This window comes from Eurypyga helias, unplaced genomic scaffold (assembly GCF_000690775.1).
Source record: "Eurypyga helias isolate BGI_N326 unplaced genomic scaffold, ASM69077v1 scaffold6527, whole genome shotgun sequence".
Classification (NCBI taxonomy): Eukaryota; Metazoa; Chordata; class Aves; order Eurypygiformes; family Eurypygidae; genus Eurypyga; species Eurypyga helias.
This window is the reverse complement of record NW_010262219.1, coordinates 47,832-68,992: the sequence shown is the minus strand read 5'-3', so window position 1 is coordinate 68,992 and position 21,161 is coordinate 47,832. Positions and strand designations below refer to the sequence as shown.

General features: G+C 40.9%; 1 protein-coding gene across 1 annotated transcript in view; it reads left to right on the top strand.

Annotated features, from left to right (window-relative positions):
- Window positions 1-21,161, top strand: part of EEFSEC (eukaryotic elongation factor, selenocysteine-tRNA-specific) — an 87,908-nt gene that overhangs the window by 43,424 nt on the left and 23,323 nt on the right. Inside the window, exon 6 of the mRNA XM_010155617.1 lies at window positions 4,343-4,499. Within this exon, the coding sequence (XP_010153919.1) occupies window positions 4,343-4,499 (157 nt within the window). The remainder of the gene's footprint in view (window positions 1-4,342; window positions 4,500-21,161) is intronic.

Here is a 21,161-nt window from a genome sequence, read left to right as displayed (position 1 = left end):
AAGAGCGTTTATGGCTGCTTGTTAGAAATTCTCAAATGCAATCATGCCCTTACTGAGAAAAGGAAAGGAAGGGCAGAGAAAGCAAGAGGTTTCTTGGATACAAGAAAGGCTGGGGAGAGATGGGACGAACATGTGAAAACCAGAGTTAGTGGGTATGCAAAGATGTCTGTGTGATGGCTTCTTGCTCTATTAAGACGGCAATAACGAGGCAAGTACAGGAAATGAACTTTTCATCCCTGCTCCTTCCTCCTGGATGCGTGTTCAAAGGCAGAAGTGAAGTGTGCTCACTTGGAGGATGGTGAGAAGGTGTTCAGAGCCCAGTGGCAGAGAATTGCAGAAAGAAAAGCCTGTAATCCTTTAACGCTGATGTAAGCTATTGAGGAAACGACATGGCTGACCAAATAATTATTTTTTTTTGTACCAAGTTGTTCACCTACTTCTCAGTAACAAACTGGAAGCTGTAACAGTCTTTAGGGAATCAAAAATCTGCAAACCCAGTCATCAGAAATCACCTCAGTTCCTTTCTGCTTCACCCATTTTGCAGCCTTGTGTATTGTCATTTTCTCAATGCACGAAGCAACATTTTAAAAATGGGGAACAGGAATTTGCAGCCTGCAAAATATTCTCGTTCTGACACAGAAATGTAAAGTGCTTGAAAGTGTTTTCTAAAAATACATGAGCTGTCACTGGTCATGATTAAGATGTCTCAAGTGTGTTTTTTCTAAAGTACAAAAAGTAATAAAAACACTTTGTATTTTTGGTGTTAGTGATAGGTTCTTTTGTCGTGTGTGTCTGTGTCCCATCCTCGTCTCGTGTGTTGTCCGTGTCGTGTGCCTGTCCGTCATCCCCCCCTCATTGCTTTCTGCTTTGGGGTTTCAGTGGGCCATTTTTCATTTTGAGAATAATCCTCAGACGTGTCTTTATCCTTTTTAAAAAAATATTTCTATTTAAAATCATATAAAAAAAATCACATAAATTCAGATTAAAGCAGAAAAGGTTATTCTGTCCTTCTCTGTATCTCTTTCTGGTATTTAATATTCAGTGCTTTTACTTTCTCGGTCTCAAATGTTTTTGTATTTCCCATCTCACTCTAGCACTGCTTTGTTTCTTTCTGTGTGTTTCTATTCTGATCCCCCGTTTTACAGATATGTAGGAGTTGTTTGCTTGCAAAATGTGTGTGATGGACTGTTTGAGAGGCTGTTCAGATGACAGTAATTTCTGAGTTATCTTAAAAATGAGTGGCTTAACAGGGTGGACAGTGTCACTTGCTATCCCTGTTCAAGGGGAAATCACTGTGTTATTTTTTCCTTGGAATTATACTGTGGTTTGCACTGAATGCCAGCACAGGTCACTAACTGTAGTTTTGTAAGCAATATGCAGCGGTGTAAGCACTGCTTAGACGGGGAGTGTGAGATGGTTAACTTGTTCTGTGAACTTCTTGGTATTGGCCAAAGCGTTATGTGCCAGAGATGCACATACTTCACCTACGGCTCTATAGTGCCGTTTACTTTCTTCCTGCAAACACAAAAGCCGAATGGGAAGGGATATTTTATAAACTCAGTGCTATTGTGTCCTCTGGTCTAAGCCATAAAACAAGAGAAACAGAGACATTCCCTTTGAACTTGAAATCCCTTTCTAAGCTGCTGATCTAACCTAAGTGAGAGGGGGAGACTGTACCAGCCAGAAAATTTCTCTCTTCTGGGTATTCCTCCCCCTTTTTTAAGTCCTTAAGTGAGTTTGATGCCGCACCTCTGCCCATAAATTTAAAAAAATATTATCCTAATGTAGGTCAGTGAACTGAAACGCCACTGTACACTGTGGGGGATTAAAGTCAGAGAGGCAGCCCTCTCCCACTCCCACTAGGTCATATGACAATATAAACAAGAAATGCAAGGAGCCTTCAGCTTTTTCTTGCCCTAATCCTTTGTTTATGTAGCACTTAAACTGACTTTTGGGGTCGTCTCTGTCTGGTATTAAAGCCCTAAAGCTTTTTGAAGTTTCCCTGAAGTTAATAAAATTAGTCTGCCCTCATTGCTAGGCCCCTTGCTGCCGCTTCGGAGCAGGCTGCGTATCCCTTACTGTCTTCGCCGCATTTGGCTTTTTAAGTTAATAATATTTTATAACAAAAAAAAGTGTTTGAGAGAAAAGCAGAAAGGTCTCCCTAAAGGCTGTTCAGTTAATAGGCAAAGTGATTGCCATTGTAGATGTTCTGAGAACTCAAAGGGGATTAACATAAAATCCAGCAATTGGAGGTAAATTGCTGGTAAAGTAATTGGAAGGGTTGAGTTTCAGCTGGAGAGAACAACATGCATTTGTGTGTCTTTTTAAAAACAAGCCTAAAACAAAAATAAAAATTATTATTTTTAAGAAATGGTCTTAAAGCTGAGAAAATGAGCTTTCCTTCGTAGCAATTCTCTTTACCTACTTATTTTACTGCGAAGGCAGATCACTTGTCTTCGTTTTTGTTAAATCATGCATTCTGTCATTACTTAGTCTACTTCAGGGATACGTTGGTGATAGGCTGATTTTGGGGGGCAGACAACAGGGGATGGCATTTAGGGTACAGGATTGAGATTTCAGGTCCTAACAGTCTTATTTCAAACAGCCACTCAGGCAAGTCACTGAGCACTTACTATCTCGGCACCACTATAGCAGTTGTTTTTCTAATGGCCTGTAGGGAAGCCCAAGGAATAATGGTGGTATGGACAGAACGTATCAATTGGATAAAGGAGGGGTTTTGTTTAATGAGTTGACTATTGGAGTGAAAGGAACAGTTCAGCTGGAGCAGTCAGTTACTTTGCTAGACTGTGTACAAGAGAGACCCTACGAAGCACATTTACTCATAGAAGATGAGGGGTTTTAAAATCAAAAGGTATTGAGTATGACATCCCTAAAGGGTGATAGTGTGTTGCTGTTATAATCGTTAATTGTAGATTGTCACTACCAGTTTACTCGAAGGTACATGGTGCCTGTAACACTTATTCACAGAAATCATTCTGAGTCTTTTTTTTCTGACAGCCTTGCCGGGGAGGCTCTAAACTGAACCATGCTCGCCTAGTATGATTGCTCACCCTGTAATTCCGTTTTTAATTAAGTTATCTTTAACTTTGAAGTGCTCTTGGAAAAATAAAAGATGTTTATGTGGCCTTTAAAGTTGGCTTCCTGTGCCGTTTTGGGGGGATAACTACAGAAATAACAGATATCTGGAAGATCCTCACTGGAGTGTAAGAGACCATTAGTATTTCAAACACATGGATAAGAAGCATGTAGCCAGCAGTGGAGGAGAAGGATGTTCAGTTTAGAAATTCTTGGTTTAGGAATAAAAGATTTATAGGAAGAAGTAACATTTTTTTTATTTCACCAGCTAATCCAAGTGGAAAAATGAAGAGAGTTTTGAGAATGTGTGTCTTCATGTTGGAATTAACAGCTTTGGTCTTGGAAACCCTTGCTTATCTAAAAATAGTTCCTAAGTTACAAAGGAGAGCTGCAACTTTTGCCACCAAAAAAAAAAAAAACTTGAAAAGATTTAAGTAATATCCCTTTATTTCTTCTGATAAGTAAATAAATGTTCTTGCTGTGGCTATGAGGTAGAGTAACTCCAGGCATTAGGTATACAAGGATATTCACACCTACAGGATTAGGCTCACTTGACTGCACCTTATACTTTGTAATGCCTAAGGGAGGGTTGTTTATCTTGCCTTACCCACCAACCTCGCTGCCTCTTGTTCCTGATAGCTTAATTAAGAATTCAACTTGGAATGGTTCTTCCCACTGGGTTACAAACCTTGAAATTAAAATGGGATACAATGGTCATAAGGCTTTTAGTTTAACAGATCAATGTGTATGTAAAGGTGAATATTTTAAAGGCTCTATTTAGAAACTCTGAGTAATTCTGTCACTTCTTTGGAAGTGTAGCTGTTGGAGTGCAGTTCTGGAGCTAAGAGACAGAATGTTTAGGTGATAATGTACTTAGCTGTAGGATAAGTAATGGAATAAACTTTTGTGAGTATAAGTACTTAAGTGACTTTCATGAAAAGGTTTCAAAGCAGAAAAGAGACTTAATTAACTCATCTTTAAAGCATGTTCTGGTGCAGGTGTTGTTCTGCCTATATTAGTAAAAAGGAGGTGAAAGCAGAAATATATTAATTCACAGTCTCTCCTGTGGTTTTAGACAAAAATTGCCTTAAACTGAGCAGTTTAGATGACTCTCTTAGTTTTGTTCATCTGGGGGTAAATGGTTTTCCAAGGGCAGGGTGGTAGAAGTCGCCAAACTCTGTGCCTCAGGCATAACTTTTCTTGTCACTTCAGACTGTAGGCTCATGAAGCCCTATTTCTTTTGCAGGTGATGGATGATTATAGCGTGATTGGCCGTTCGTTGTTCAAAAAGGAAACTAACATCCAGATTTTCGTGGGTCTGAAAGTCAAACTATCTACAGGAGAAGATGGAATAATAGATGGTGGTTTTGGACAAAGTGGCAAATTTAAAATCCGGATTCCAGGTAGGTGTTTATCAGCTAACATGTACTAACCATAGAAGCACAAAGTACTTTGGGTTAGAAGAGACCTCTAAAGGTCATCTAGTCCACCCCCCTGCAGTGAGCAGGGACGTTATCCACTAGATCAGGTTGCACAGAGCCCTGCTCAACCATTGTTTCCAGGATCTACTGCCTCTCTGGGCAACTTGTTTCACCACTCTGTTTTTTCATCATAAAACAAACAAACAAAAGTCTCAATGTCTTGCTTATCTAGTCTGAATCAACCCTCTTTGAGTTATCCATGTCAAATGTGGAAGATTTTTTCCATATTGCAAGTCTGCATGTTACCAGAAGTCTTCTGGAGTTTTGAAATCGGCTCATGCTCCGTTGGACCACTGATTTGGTGGATGGTACCTCTTCTAATTAAATGATGGCATCTGTGACTTGTACTGTGGGACTGAATGACCTGAAGCCACATCTCTTGTCTCAAAATTACTTCTTGTTAAGTGTCAGTAACATGGAAATTGTGCTCTGCCCAGAAAGGTTTGTGGAAATCTCTCCTCTCTTAATATACGTATGATTTGCACCAGAGCCCTTCTGAACAAATAAAGGAAAATAAACCTGCAATCATTTTAACCTGTAGCTACTTATGAAATGTAGAGTAGTGGATGCAAGTTCCTTAAATTGGCTCTGTTGTGCATGTTATTACCTAACGTGCCTTCAAGCAAAAACTGCTTGATAAATGAGTTTTTGGATATCTTGAGAGGTTTATTTTATTGCTTGTGTCCCCTGGTTTTATGATATTATATATTACTTTATTTTTCATCCTTGGTGAATTACAGCAAGGATTTATGTCTCCTTAGGTTAGAGCATGGGGAATGATGGGTGCTAGAGTTTAAGTGTCATTACTGTTTTTTTTTCTCCTTCTTTTAACATTGGGAAGTTGTTCCTAGCCTTTTCAAAAGGCAATCATAGGTGCTGCATTTAACTCAGTTTATGGGATAAGATTTTAATGATACTAGGAGTACTTTGTATTTCTGTAGTGTCTTCAGCCCATTTGTCACTAGTTAGTCCTCCATCCTCTTTAGGGAGATGAGAGAGATTCTCTTGTACAGGTGGAGGAGAGAAATTGTGATGTTCTCTGACAACAATCAATCACATGGCAGTTGATCTACAGAGGAAGCTGAAGTTTTCTGATTTGCTGAAGATGGACTGTTTTCCATTTAACTTATGGCTTGATGCTAGTGCGTTGATTTTGACCCTCAGCAAATTGCCTTTCTTCTTTCTATCACAAGATATGAACATTTCTGACTAGACAAAACCCCCTGTATTCTATCCTAGCTGTAATTCCAGTTTTGTCAACAAATGCTAAACTTTGCCAACAGGTGTGAAAGCCTAATTAGCAAGCACAGTGCATATTTACAGAAAGAAGCTGCAGCAGACACATGTATGTTTTGCGTTTTCCATTATAGAAAAGCTTTTAAGCGTTCACGGAGATAGGTGCCTTTAGGTAGGGGGGGAAATGATGTGTGAGTGACCTTAACGCTGAAAAGTGTTCAAGCTGAAAATCAAGATGATATCTTTCTTAAAAATGTAGTGTTCTTAGTAGCTTTTATCTCCCAGCAGCAAAAATGTGATGAAAGAGAAGAAAAACAGGAGGATGGCATTTACATTGCCATTTCCACGTTTTGGAGGAAATGATTCTTCATGGGACAGAGAAAAGCCTAATAAGGAGTCTTGGTCACTGTTGTGGATGTAAGCAGGAGCTATAATTGCAAACCAGCGGTCACATTAAGAAAATCATACACAGGATTAGAAAATCTGCTTTTTGCTCTGTATATTGAGTTAGTGGGAAGAAATGATACCTTTCATTAAGGTGTTGGTTATCTATACTCTTCTGATGTTTAACAGAAGACCGTGAAACAGAGGACCCTTTATAGTTTGTTCTTTCAGTAAGAAGAATGTGTAGTAGAATACCAGAATTCAATACCTCTCTAAGGTAGGCAGAATAATACAACTTGGTTTTCTTTAGTCTGGGTCAAATTTGGGTACTCTTGCTGTCTGGAAAGAAGAGGCAATAAGCTAAATCAGCTCAGGCTAAGAGTGTTAAACAAAGTGTGGCTGTAACAAGGCTAAAACCCACAGAATTTGGAAGGGTCTAAAAACCTGTGTCTTTAAGAGTTGCAGGGATTTGCGTGTAGGGGGGAGGGCTATTGCTGTGATGCTGTTTAAGTCAACTGCAGTTCACATTCCTTTGTTAGGTCAGTGTTGCTTTTTTAATGTGTCTGCATCCTGTTTGTGGGTTTTTAGATTTTTATTTTTTTAATTAAATTTAACTGATCAGACTCTTCTCTCCCTTCCCCCCCATTCTTCAGCCTCGCCTGCCCTTGTATAGTCCCTCTTACAGTTTTCTTTTGTGAAGAGCGCTTTTTAATTTTTCTGAAGTGATTTCCCCATGATTCCTTCACAAATGTATCGGGGAGCGGGAGGGAAGGGAAGGAAATGTGCAAGTTGAAAACTGCCTTGGGCTGCCTTAACCTGGCAGTCAGTCAGTCCTCTCCTATTTAAAACCAGTCTTAACCTCTGGAACTGAATGGCTTGTTGGGGTAGTTAACCTGATGGTAGCTGAGGGCTGGTTTTAGAAACAAACCTTTACATAGCAATAAAAATCAGGTAGATGTGTTGGAGACTTGTGTCCAGACTACTTAAGGTAGTAGACCATGGCACGTTGTAGGGTGTCAGCGTGGTCTCGTGTGCCAACAGCCTCCAGTGCTGTGCCCGCTCCCGTGAGCAAGTGTGGGGCTCCCTGAGTGTTGTCCTGTAGTCACTTGGAAAAGGCTTGTGTTTGCCTATAGATCATAGCCTGGGAACGTTGTCTTACGTCGTCTGTGGGCTGAAACTTGGCAGACCTCATGACTAGGAATGGCAGAACACGGATCTGTTTCTTATTCTGGCACTGCTTGTGTGCAGCAATAATTCAGATACTTCTCTCTGCTCTTCTGCTCTGTGAAATGGGGATAATTACTATCTATTCTGGAAAAAAAAATGAAACCTCTGATTTAGATTTATTCCAGACTTGGAGCATTAATATTTCTTGAAACGGCTTAATTATCTTTAGAGTACAAAAAACAAATCTAGAGTACAGCATGCAATTGGAAGCTCCTCGGTCGCTGAAAGATGTCAGCAGTTTGGAAGAAATTCAGGGAAGAGCAGTAAGAATGCTGGAGAGGCTGAAGGGATTGATTTATGAGGGAAAGAAGATGAAAAGAAATGCATGAAACTTGGCTAAATGATGTCTAAGTGGGAGATATGATTATCTGCAAGTATTTGAAGAACATAATGGAGAAGAATCCCTTAGGGTGGTCCAAGGAGGTAGAAGTAAAGCTAATAACATGGAATAAAGCAAAGTGTAACTTGACTATTGAGAGATGTTATTTAGCAGAGATTTCTTGCAATGCCAGATCATCTTTGCAGAGGAAGATGTAGTTCCATTTCGAGACTATTCATGTAGTTTGCTTGGCTGTTTGCTAGTGCCTGTATCAGGGTAAAACGGGCAGGCAGCAGGGCGGTGGAAAGTAGGACAGTGTATTTTTCATCTTGGTTTGTGTGCAGGTACACTTTTGCTTCTTGAATGACAAGGTATAACCTACTTTCTAGGCTGTTTGCAGCCACGTGTAGTCTTAAAACTAAGTGTTTGCCTGCAGATCTGCTATTCTGTAGGGCTGGGTTGTGGAGCTGTTCGTGTTTTAACTGAGGGAAAGGTTTCAGGGCACGTTAATCGACTGGACGACAGTTACTTTCCAGACTGGTGGTATGATCACGTAAAAAGGGGGACATAATCTCTAAACTCACAAGAGTGTTTTGCTTAGTTTAACAAGCTGCTTAAAAAACAAACAGGATTTGAAAGGCACTTTAAACTACAGTGCTTTCTAAGTTAGGCTAGTGCGTGTGTGCGTATGAGCGGGCAAGGTACTGATGAGGTGCTTCGTGCTGAGGTGGGTGATACGTGGCAGCTGGTTTAGTCGTAAATGGGAACACTGCATTATATAGTCACGGTAAACGAGTGAAAAGTATTGTTCACCTTTGAAATCAAGAACAAGTTTGGGGAGCTAGGAACTGTATGTTTAAGTGTCTTATTCTAAAGAACGCAAAAGCTAACAATGACGGCTTTGGAAAACGCTTATTTCAACATATGTTGGACCTAGGAATGTCATGCCAGTTGATAAGAAATTCAGGGGAAAGTTCAGTGAATTGTTTGAGTAACTTAGTGCTAATTGTGGATTTTGTTTAACTGTGTCTCACCCAAGAATTGACCCTGTAAAACTGTGCTTGGTTTGCAAAAGCATGATCTGTTGATGTCTCTCATGACATCTTTTAAAAGACTGGCTCTAGATATGCCCGTTTCATTGGTTTTGGCATGTTGCGTTTGTCTGGTGCTTAATTATTGTAAAATGTAGTGACTTTTTAAGTCTAATTAGGGCATATGTGACATCTCAGACATAGTTCACTTTCCTTTCTGTCTGTCTTTTCTGTGTAGTTGCTAGTAAAGTGTTGGTTCGTTCTGAAGCGCCCGCGGTGTGTTTGACTGCAATTCTTTTCTTTCCTTGTGACTTGATACAGTAAAAATTGCTATATGTGAGATGAGCTAAAGCTACCTTATTTCTTAATGCAAAGAAAGCAGTGCGTGTCTAAACAGTCCTAACAGCTGAACAAATTTCTGAACTGAGCAAATTTAAACATAATAAAAAGCACACTTTTTCATAACAGATACAAATGAGAATACGACCTTTTTTACTTTGCTGCTCTTGTTGCCTGTACAGGATAACAGTAGTTTTAAGTTTCTTACACTAGGTGAAGACAAACTTTTTTGTGACTTTGTCTTTTGCCTTGCATTTGTGTTATTGCATATGAGAGCAAGTCTGTTTTCACAGTTTCCACTGCTTGTCATGGTAGAAGGGCTGAATGCACCGTTAAAGTCTGTTCTGAAGCACTGATGTCCTCCCTGGTTCAGGGGACGCAGTGCCTCTGGGATCCTGCAGTGTTGGTGTAAGATGACATGAAGTGGTAAGAATTAACCGATGTGCTTTTTTCTCAAGACTCTCTCATATTCTTTTGTGTGAAATTAAGTGTAGAAATGCTGAATGTGTTTCCCTCTTAGTGCGTTGTGGAGATGGTGTGTCTGTGTGGTTTGGGGGTTTTATATTTTGCCACATACTTTTTTCATTGGATGGGATCCCACACTGGCTTGCAGAGTGGTTAATGACATAGTGGGAAAGCTGTGGGTGAACAGCACTGCTCTGCATAACTTCAATTCCTGTGAAGAGTGGGATTCAAGTCCATTTTAGCACTCTGCTTAAGTGGAGTTATGCAAAGATGGAAAAATGCAAGAAGAAAATTTTTGTATCACATTCTCTTCTATAACTTTCCCCTTCAGAAATATCTTAATTGAATTATTTTTTTGACATCTTTTTTATTATTATGCAAGAAGTGTCTCACTCTCTTCAGGTACCTCTCAACACACCAACGTAGCTGGTGTTTGTGGAATGTTAGTTACGTTGTTTTCATGGTGTGTTTTTTTTTTAAATAACTGTAGGAAACAAGCTTTGAAAAGTTGACTGTAGATAAATGTCATATTCCCAATTTTGTATTTTGTAGGGCAGCCCTTACTGACATGAGCGGGAATGGGGCAGTCTAAACCTTTTTGCTGCACTGGAATAATTAAACACCCTGTCACTAAGCAGTGTACTTTTTTGTGGGAGATCCTGACATTTGGAATTCTTTACTTGTGTTGCATTAAAATAAGATAATCTTCTCCTAGGCCAAATGAAATTCAGGCACATTTATGGCCATGTTTGCCCAGCCTGGCTCCTCTTTTAATGAAAGAAAATAAAAATTGTTGGCTGCGAGGGTCTGGTGGGTTGCCATCCCTGTCAGAATCAGGTGAGGCTGAGCAGGATTTCAGTCAAGAGGAAAAACAAAAGCCCAAGGGCAAAGAAATCTGTGTAGCTGTGTTTTATTTAAAAGCTGGAGATTAGCTCTGCTTGTTCTTTCACAGTCTCTCTTCCCCTACCCTCTAAACCAAACAAAACCTAAAATCCTTAAGGGGTACTTCAAGCATAAATCTCCTTCTCTCCTTTTTGTGAAAGTTGGCTAGTGTAGTATGGACAGAGGCTGGGAGAGGATTGTTGCCAGGGAAGCATCACTTCCCTCTGATCCCCTCTTGAGCGGATTAAACTGTAGCGATATGAAAGTCCTGGTGACCACATAGGAACTGGGAGTTTGTACTGCCTTTATTCGGAAAGGTTGGCCTGGAGGAATCAAACCTAGCTTTTAAGTGGTGACATCCTGTAAGCCCTGACCTTTGGAGCTGTGAATATCCAGATTTATTGACCTTAGGGTATTCTTTCTGGAATCAAAGTCAAGATTTGTGCACATTCCTTCTGAATGAAAACAGAAGTCAAGGAAGTGTTAATTCATTAACTGGCTGGCTGCCTCATTCATGTTAGTGTCAGTAGATCCTGGTCTTGACTGTAATGACAGAATTGCAGGGCTAGGTCTCGAAAGCAGAGCTTTGAAGGGTGATGCGTTGATTGTAAGGTTGGTTTCAGAGGCAGCCGGTCGTCGCACACTAGCGTAGATGGTGTGCCCGTGGAAGGTTAAGACTCTTCTTTGGATATCAAGTTGCCCTTGGAGTGTCTGCTCAGCAGGCTGCTCTTCTGGGATCAGGCAGACAGGGGCGATAAGTTATCAGATGCCATGTGACATAGCAGTGCTTGAGCACTTCTGGGGAGAAAAGAGGTTCAGCTCCTGTGTAAGCCCTTGGGTTGGGTACAGTATAGGCTATACAGTGGTGTTCTGGGTAATAGAAAAGATTGAAACAGAGCCTTTTTTGAAAACACACCCTTGAAACACACCCTTAAGTCTGTGGAAGAGGAGCTGCAGGAAAGTTGTCATTAATGCAGTGGAAGTGAAATTGGCGGTCCTACACAGTATGATGTGTTTCTTCGTTACTCGTCACACACATCAATGACCATCATGCTCCCCTTGAAGCTAGAGGGCTATGGGTGGTCTTCAGGAAGAAGTTGTGTTGCTTTCTGATCAATCATTAAATGGTGGTAAAGAGCAATGTGTACTGAACTCTTCCTCCTACCCGAAACAGCAAAATACCTTACAGTTGCAAGAGTGTGACCTTAATCTTAAAGCAAACCCAGCTTTAACTCTGGGCTTTGCTGGCTTTTGTGTTTGTGCTTAGGTGATTATGACTTCTACTCTGTAAAGCATGGTTTTGTGACCTTTTTGTTTGTATTTTGAAAGCAGTAAGGATGTAGGTGCTGCCTCACTCTGAAGAAATTTACTTTGAAAAGACACGAGTATAAGGTGATAGAGCTAAGCATTTAAAACTTTGGAATATAAAAAAGTATATCTTAATTAGCTCTCCATTGTGCAGATGCATTCTGATACCAGCTCCAGTCATGTAATTGCATTCCCCATGCTGACACACCTGTGGGAAGCATTGCTGGGTTTGGGTGATGCTTTGTAATTGACCTGTTGTCCTGTACTGTTTTGTTCCCAATGAGTAATCAACTCCATTATTATTTGCACTTCATTGGAGTCCTGCTGTAAATATGAAATTAATTATTTGTGTGACTTAAGGGGTAAAAAAAAAATCACACAAACTCCCATCTGAAGATCACTTACATTTTATTCTCTTAATAATAGCTTTAAATCTCTATTGAAACTTTACTGTGACTGGTTTCTGCTAATGTTCTTACCTCTCTCCCATCTGCTTCTGTTCTTTGTTTCAGTCTGCTGCTGCTGTCCCCCTGCCCATCTTTTTCTTGGTCTCTGAAGTCAGGATCAGGTGCCAAGATCACCTTGTTTTGCCCTCCAGTGTTTCTGCTGGCAGTTTCAGGCTGCTGTAGAGGTGTGCCGGATAGAGTGGAGTTGTTTCTGACTTCTGGGTGCTCTGGTGGTGGTAGTTAGAGATCTTGAAAGTGAAGGCTGAAGAGTAAATCCAGTCTAGTTCTGTGCTCGAGATTGCCCTCTGCAGATGGAGGCTGTAAAGAATTTAGCTGCCAAAACAGTCTTTTCCAAGTGGGTGCTAATTAAGTTTCCTTTTTTTTCCTCTCCAAGAACAGCAATCGCTCCACTAGTATCCTAAATTTAAGTTTCAGATCCCTGTTTCAAAACACAAAGATGCTATAGTTAGAATTTGTTTATCTTCATTTGAGGATAAAATGTGGATCTGATAGTGTGGGGAGAGCTTGGGAGACGACTGTGGGCTTTTATACAAGTATTTTGAAACAGAACAGTTGTTATTTCAGTTGGCGGTGACACTGGTAGTCAGCTGTCCAAAGCACTCACAATTGTAAGTCCCCAAAGAATGATTTTTCTTTTATTTTAAAAAAAAAAAAATTCTGTAAAGATTGTTTCTTTTCTTAGATAAACTCAGGTCATATATATAAGATTCTCCTAAGCCTCAAGAGCTAGATACATAAATTAAACAAACTGAGATTTGCTCCCGTTTGCATGTTTTTAAGATCTGGGATTTCAAAAGAAGTGCACTTATCTTGAGATTTGTGGTAAAACTGAGAGAGCTGGTGCTGCTGCTGCCTATTATAACCTTACTTCTGTGTAGGGTCTCTTGTGTTCATAAGTCTTTCCAGTTAATCCAGGCTTTTGTTATTTTGGGGGAATCTAGTTATTGTGGAAAGTTGCATTCCCTGGGAGAAAATCTTGCGTATTTAGGGCTGCTACTTTGCGGAATTTTGAATAATTACAACGGCAACTGTAAGCTGCTTGGACCCTATTGCACAATCTCGATGGCTGGCAGGACGTGGCTGTAATTGATGTGGCTGAGCAGGCTGCTGCGTTCTGCGCTCGTATTTGCCATCACATCACCACTAACTTATCCGGTGACCTTTTCCAAATTATCTAATATCTTTCGGCTTCATACCGCTGTTGTGTAAGCCGCCCCTATCGGGCTGTCAGGAGCCTGGCCTAATGTGCCTAGGAAATCCTTTGTTAAATGGAGTTGTTCTACTGTAGGTTACCAGGTTACATTTTGAAGGAAAAATGAAATATTCAAAATGAGGAAATGAACAACCTTATTTCCCCTTTAAAAGCGATCCTACCCTATTTTGCATATGTGGTAGTTGGAAAGTTCCATAAACATACAACTGCAGAATAGAACTATAGTCAAGTCTAAAAATTCTTGCTGCATTGTCATTTAGGATATTTTTTAGTTTGAGTGGAGACACCTTGCTACAGTCACCACAGACCAAATATCCTGTTCCTTACAGACCAAATTCTGCATTTAATTTTGACTTCACTGGATTTATAGTGCTGAAATTGCAAACAGTTTGGATTAGAACATGGCATGGAACAACACAATTGCTCTTACTTTCACAAAATACTACAGAAGGTTAGTGATCGACACATCCTGCACGCAAAACCAGGATTCATGTGCTACCTTATGTTTGTGGTTGGGGTTTTTTTGTTGTCCTTTTTAGGTGTTTCATTTTGCAAATTCAATACACTTTTGCTGCAATTTCAAGTGTGAAAACCTTTTTCTTGAGAAAGTACATAGCTAGCAGTGTTTTTTGTTATGTATCTATACAGTTTGGCTGAGCAACCTTAGAGCACCAAAAAAAATAATAATCCTGCAATACCTTATCTCCTAGAGCAACTGGGTATATCTGGTTTTGGTTTAATTATCACCAAGTTCGACATAAGAATCCTTATACTTTCCACTACAGGTTTGGGATGCTTCACTGTGTGCCTTAAAAAATACTGAAGGGACCAAGTAACAAAATATACATGTGTATAATTAACATTTCTGTCAGTTTCTGTGAGTGCACTGCTGCTCAGTGATGGTGTCCTTGTGGGAAGGAAAGGCCCTTTTTCTTGCAAAGGACTTGGTTGATGTCAGTACGGCTAAATGTGGGGGATTCGGAGGATCCCTGTGGATTTGGTTACTGGACTGAACTGCCAAAGCGCGGTACTTTTAAAGTGATAGTTAAATGCTCCAAAAACGTGCTGGGGATTCGCACATTTTATAATTGCTGCCTCTACTTCTTTAGATGTTTAAGGTGGAGCGTTATTTTGAAGGGCTGCTTGTTCTGGTCGGAGATGACTGTGAAGCACTCTGTGCACAGGTGGGATTTCAGGGCAAGCTGTTGGCGAGGAACTTGCCCAGCCCTCCTTCTAGTGGGCTGCTTTCCTCTTGTGTACGTAGAGCAAGGAAGTGAAAACCATGAGATCTAGATTGTGTTCCCAGGTCTGTAGTTTATTTATACAATAGCAAAGAAGGAATTATTTCCTTCATCTTAATTTCTTGCTTTCTTATGTGCAAAATGCACGTGATGCTGCCATCTTTGGATGTTACAGTCCTTGCTCATGGCTTCGCAGTGTTTGAGTGGAAAATAGTTATGTTCCAAGCCTTTATGTAATTTAACTTTGATCTTCTAAAATGTCTCCACAAGGGTAGCTCATGCATTCAGATTGCCCTCTTGCAACAGAATTTCTCTCCCTTTCTGTAAACTGTTTGTGCTTATTTACTTGATTTTGATCGTTCATCCCTTGGGCCTTTCACCTTCCCTTTCCACCAGTGTTTGTTCCCATACCTTTTTGAAGTCTCAGTAAAAACATACACCATGGGGGCTTCCTGGAGGCATAGAGCTTTGTGGTTTGCAAATTGTTGGCTATTTGAAGTATTGACTCACAACAGTGGCAGTGCTTAGTGGATATGAGAGCTGTGGTGTGACAAGGACGTTAACCTTGAGAGGCTGATCCATGTTTTGAGTTTGGGGACAAAAAAATAGTTGTTCTTAATAGTGTGCATTGATTTCAAGGAAGTCTGTGTAAAGCAGCCTTTGGTTTGTGTTTTCACAAAGGGATTTCAGTGTTTAATAAAGAATAGGAAATAACTGGAGCTTCAATAGACCTGCTTTGGTGTGTGTGGGGGGCTGCTCTTGTGTGACTTTGTATAATATTATACGTAGGCAACAAAAGCGTTTCCTGCCTGTAAGCACAGTATTATTGCATTTAAAACTACAGAAAATACTTTAAAACTAGTTAATACCTGGAATGAAAGTTATAGGTAAAATAGAGAAAACCGTCATCCAGCTTAGAAAAGTGAGCTACCCACTTGCATTTTTCCAGTGTCCTTACCTCTCTTTGCTCTCCCTTCCTCAGTTAATTTCCTCTCTGGTTTTGGCCATTTACCTTTAATTATTCCTACAGCCCCCTTCCTCTGCCCAACATCCTTGCCCACACAACCCTGAGCAGCCTCATCTGCTTTTTGTGGTTTACAAAGTAAATATGTTAACTACAAAACCCTGGGCTCGGAAAATGGACCTGTGCCATCCCTTCAATTACTTCGTAGTTGCATCCTAAACTGTGTCTTTGTATATAGATGAAGAACATTGTATTGTACAGCCTATTGCTGTGCACCTGAGGATTTCTGATTCAGTACATGGGTTTGCTGCCAGTTATGTATTTACTTAAAAGTGCATTTGTTTACCTTCTCAGTTTTCTGTCTGTGAAAGCGTAACAGCATTCCCTCTTTCCAGTTTGATCAGCTAACATATGGATGTGTTAGGCAGGGGCTGTTTGCCTGTTCATAAAGTATAAGCTCATCAGGATTGGTATTATAACACCAACACAGTATGAAGAATATGCATTTGTTTCCTTTATGGTTGCAAATGAATTATCTTTTCAGGCCAGCACAATGGGAACATGGGCTGTGCCAAGCAGCGTGTGCCAGGTAACACTACAGGCAGAGGGAAAGAAGACATTTTCAAGGGCTGAAAGTGTGCTAAAGAATGCAAGTTCTTCAGGAGCAGGCTGTATATTGTGAACTGAGGATTTTCTTTTCATGGCTCATTACAATCGACTGTTCTTCCAAGTACCTCGTCAGAAGATGTATGAAGATCATAGTCCGTCTGGAGTTTGTGTGGAAATTGATGCCTGGTTCCCCAGTCCCTGACTCTTTTCCCCTAGTTTTTCTTCATATTTATCCTTGCTATGGTCTAAGTAAGTAGCTAGAGGATATAATGTAATTGGGTTTCGTTGTGGTTTTTATTTTTCAGTCTTGAAATTGTGCAAATTCAAAGCACAATTGACTTATTCAGTAAATTATCAGCATTTTTATTTTTTACTTTAAGTGAAACTTAAGCTTGGGTTTAACCCAGGCTCAGTCTTAAGTTGCTCTTCCTTCTTAAAATAAGTTGAATATTTTAAGAACTCTTTTTCCTTTGACTAAGCCATATGAAGGCCAGATAGAAATGGAAGTTTTTGGACAAAGTCCTAAAATATATGTATCTTCTGATATTTGCCAGTTTATTGCTTTACAAAATCAAATTAATTTCTGACATGTGAAAATAGAATAACTTGACTGTTTCTGTCCAGTTGATCATCATGCATTTCACAAGTGTTTACTTTTAAATATATGATGGAGTTTCAGAATTCAGTGTATGCTGTAGCTAAAGCAGGAGTCGTTCTCATTTTGAACTTGTTTCTTATAAGCACAAGGGGAAAAAAATGATTTGGCATTTGGAAAAAATTATAGGCAGATTAACAACAGATTTTTAACATCTTTATTAAAGCTCAAAATCTTACAGCAAAAGTACTGGTACTTGTAAGGAGGCTGTGCTGTAGAGTTTTGTGAATGAGCTTGGTTGAATACCTTTACTTTCTCTAACTTTCATAAAGAAAGGATGGATTTGTAATATACACAAATGTTTGCTTTCAGAATGGTTAAAGAGAGGGAAACCCTGTAAACATGGGGTAAGGGTCTGTGTTGTTCTGAATCCCAGGTTTCCTGGTTTTGCTTGCTGATAGTTGGGAATCTCGTGTAAAAGACCCGTTGACTCTCTCTGTACTTAAAGCTTTTACTCTTACATTAGATGTGGTTTTGATTTCAGGACATACATATGGATTACACATATAATAAGTGGAAGTATGTTATGGATTCCCTGCTACTTTCATTGAACCAGGTAGTTGGAATTGGTTTGGGATGGAAAAGGAGGAAAAGACTAGCTGTAAGCAAATCGATGGGGACTATTTCAGTACACTCCTGCTGATTATGTCTAATTGAAGCTGTCTGAGCCGGTCTTAATACAATTTAGTTATCGCCAGCCAGAAGGGTTTTATTTATGGAACAGGGCCTGGTGGAACTTCCTCCGACCCCGGAGAAGCTGTGAACGGGAGAGAGCTGATCAAGCAGGCATGCCTGGCTAGCGTATGCATTTCTTTAATAAGGCAGGGATTGATGTCTTTTGCAGTTCAGGGGTTAGGTAAACAGCAGTCCCTCGGTTCAAGGCTCTCCATGTTCAGTTGTTTGTTTATACAGATCTCAGAAGGTTAGGTTAGACTTCTTGACATCCCAGGGGAGCTTTTCTGACCATCGTATAACCTCATCTGCTCCAAAGTTGCTCAGGAGGTGTTGCATTGTCTGCTGCTTGTACCTAGTCTCTAGGAAAGGAGGTTATAATCAGAGTGTTTGGAACACTGGGCCTGTCTTCAGTAACTCATAAATAATATACACGAGTAGGATACATACCTAATTACTGTGCTTCCATTCTCAGACGTGATATTTGCACACAAAGATGACTAGTATGTGTATCTTAGCGTCTTACTGAATTGCAGTTTTGAAAAATCTGTGACACACGTGACTGATTTCACCAGAACTTTGATGTTAAGTCTTACTAAGTTGTGCTTCTGTTGAATGGCAGTCCATTAAATTGAGTAGGATAAACCCTAGATTAAAAAAAAAAGTTTTTATTTAAGAATTAGTGGTGGCTACATGTTGAACAATACTGTGGGTTAGAACATGTCTCATGAGGTTCATTTCCATGGCTGTCATATCCCGGCGATGGTCGCATGGGAAGCGAGAAAGGGACGCTGCAAATTCGTCAGGGTGTTGTTGCAATGTAGTTCTGATAAGCGGAGTTGGTCTGGAATTGGAGGATGACTTTGCTCAGGGTTAGAAGTGTGCTTTATCATGCGCGTGACTGGCTGCTTTTAAAATGTGACATGTTAGGAAGTTGGCTTAAATTCCAGATTTTTTTTCACTGATTTGATGTCTGGTGATTTGTGCTTTGTTTTTCTGTAGCGCCTCCAACTCTGTAGCCATTCAGACCCAAACACAGGAATAAGTGGCCGCACACTTACATCACAGCTTGTGAAATTTCCTTGCATGTAGACAGGGGAAACTGAGGCAGGAATATGGGCTGTGCATGGCCACTGAGGCTGCTCAGGTCTGTACTGACCCATATTGTCTTATAACCCTTAGTGTCACGCTACGTGACCTGCAATGTCATAGGCTTCCTGGGATAGGTTTGTACCAGCACTAGAGCTTTTCAGGAAACCTGAACTTTGTCCAGTGGCCTCAGATAGGACAGTGCTATTGAAGTATCCAGCCCTATAAAAATCCGTATGGGTGGCATCCCAGCTGCAAGGTGAGATGTTCAGAGGGGTAGGGGGAGGCCACTTCCATGCTGGTTGAGTTTCCCAGTGCCAAAATATGAACATCTTGTCGCTTTTAAATAATGTGTGGGGTCTGACTTACATGTTGGGTTTCGTATTTAATCAGTATTAATATGATAACAGGAATGTGACAACTGAAGCGAACACAAAGAGATTATCTTCTTAGCCAAATGCATCCATTAGCTAGGAAATATAGGTTTCTATTAAATGAAGCAGACAGAATGGCTATTGGAGGTGACTGAGAAGAGGAGGGGGAGGGGGCAAAGAGGTGAAAGTTGAGGTTTAGAAAATCTCTATAAAAATAAAAACAAACCATCCGTCTTGATGGCTGGCGTTTTACCCTCCCGTTGCACTTTAGGGATGGTGCTCCGATTCCTATCGAGAACATTATGCTGAAACTTAATCTAACTGAGCGTTTACTCCTGCCAAACTCCGGCTCAGCAACTTATCCGCTCCCCCGGAAAGAAGTGGCCAACAAGGCTTCAGATACGGGACAGTATTGTGCTGCTGTGAGATTCTGGGCTGAAGGCAGATTTGATCTTGTCCCTCTTGGTGTTTGGTTTTTTTTTTTTTCTTTTGGGTAGAGAACTGTGGTGGGGAAACAAAATCCTGTTCCAGCATTTCAGAGCAGTTGTCAAGTAAATTATTCATCTATGTGTCTGTCTATACATATGTGAGTCCCCATCTAATAGCTGTTGCAACAATGTTTATAACCAGTGTTGGAAACCAAGATCATAATAGTATAAATTACTTTAGATAATGCAGATAAAAAGAAAAAAAACACAATTAAAAGAACTTTACGAGATGGACAATTCACTAGCATAGATGGAGTAACACAATACATAGAAAAAAATAATCTGTAACAGCACAAACATGACACGGGTGACAGGAAACATCTGCCTTGCCAGCCATCCCTTGGCTGGGCCACAGCTCTCGCATCCCCACCGCCCGCCTGGCCGGGAGCCTCCTGTCTCCCTTGCCTGGGCGAGTGTCAGACCCATGGCCTTAAGAGCGGCTGGCTCTGTTCTGCCAGGAGTTGGAGTGTTTTTCTGGGGTGTCTTCTGTTAGGTTTAAGTCTATATGCATTTTACTTGAAAAAGAAATTAAAGGAGCCGTGTAGGATGCCTAGGGAGAGTGGCATGTCTGTGATGAAGCTGAAAAGTTCTTCCTAATAATTGGACCTGATTATTGTAGAAACTACTCCCCGGGTGAGCAGTGAGAGTTGGCTGCAAACAGTTTTTCCTTGGTTGATGGCTCTTCTGTCCCATTCTGATTTTTGCTCCCTGTGATTATTCCCTCCCTGGATTTTGAGGAAGGTGCCAAGCTTCCTTTGGCCAAGCTTTGTGTGGAGTTTTAGATTGGGTGATGGTGCAGAGATAGGAATGGAAAAAATGCATGCAGGAGGGAGAAGCAGCATCCCTCTTCTGTCTGGCGTTTCCAGGCTTCACGCAGTTTTATAAATGAATGTTATGTCCTTTTACTTAAATTCACTGTCTTGGCATTATGTCAGCATGATTTTCCTCTTGAGCCTAAAGTGTTAACAGACATGGAATGCGTGGAAGTCCAAAGTAGACTTTTCTTGTCCCTTTACACTTGGCCTGTTGTCAATCTCTGTAAACCAGTTTAACAGTGACTGGTTCATTTGAGGAGCAGGACCCGAATGTTCTTATGACCTCTGGGTCTAAGATGCTTTTAGAAATAGGAACTCCAAGACCAGTTTGGTTTTATGTTTCCCCATGGTGTCTCTTATTTACATAGACTGATTTCTGCTCCTTCATCCCCCTTTTCCCCCAGGAGTGATAGCCTACAGGGAGGAAAGGGGTAGAGGCAGGTGATGGCTTGGAGATGCCCGTCCGCTGCGGTATTGGAGGGGAGGCTGTGGCAGGGTCCCATTCCCGGTGGTAGCGTGGGAGACGGGGGGGTGTGCATGCTCTACTGACTCCATGAGAGGGGTTGCAGGAGGTGCGGGCTCCTTCATCCCCCTTTTCCCCCAGGAGTGATAGCCTACAGGGAGGAAAGGGGTAGAGGCAGGTGATGGCTTGGAGATGCCCGTCCGCTGCGGTATTGGAGGGGAGGCTGTGGCAGGGTCCCATTCCCGGTGGTAGCGTGGGAGACGGGGGGGTGTGCATGCTCTACTGACTCCATGAGAGGGGTTGCAGGAGGTGCGGAGCCGTTTTTCAGGCTGGCCTGTCATTC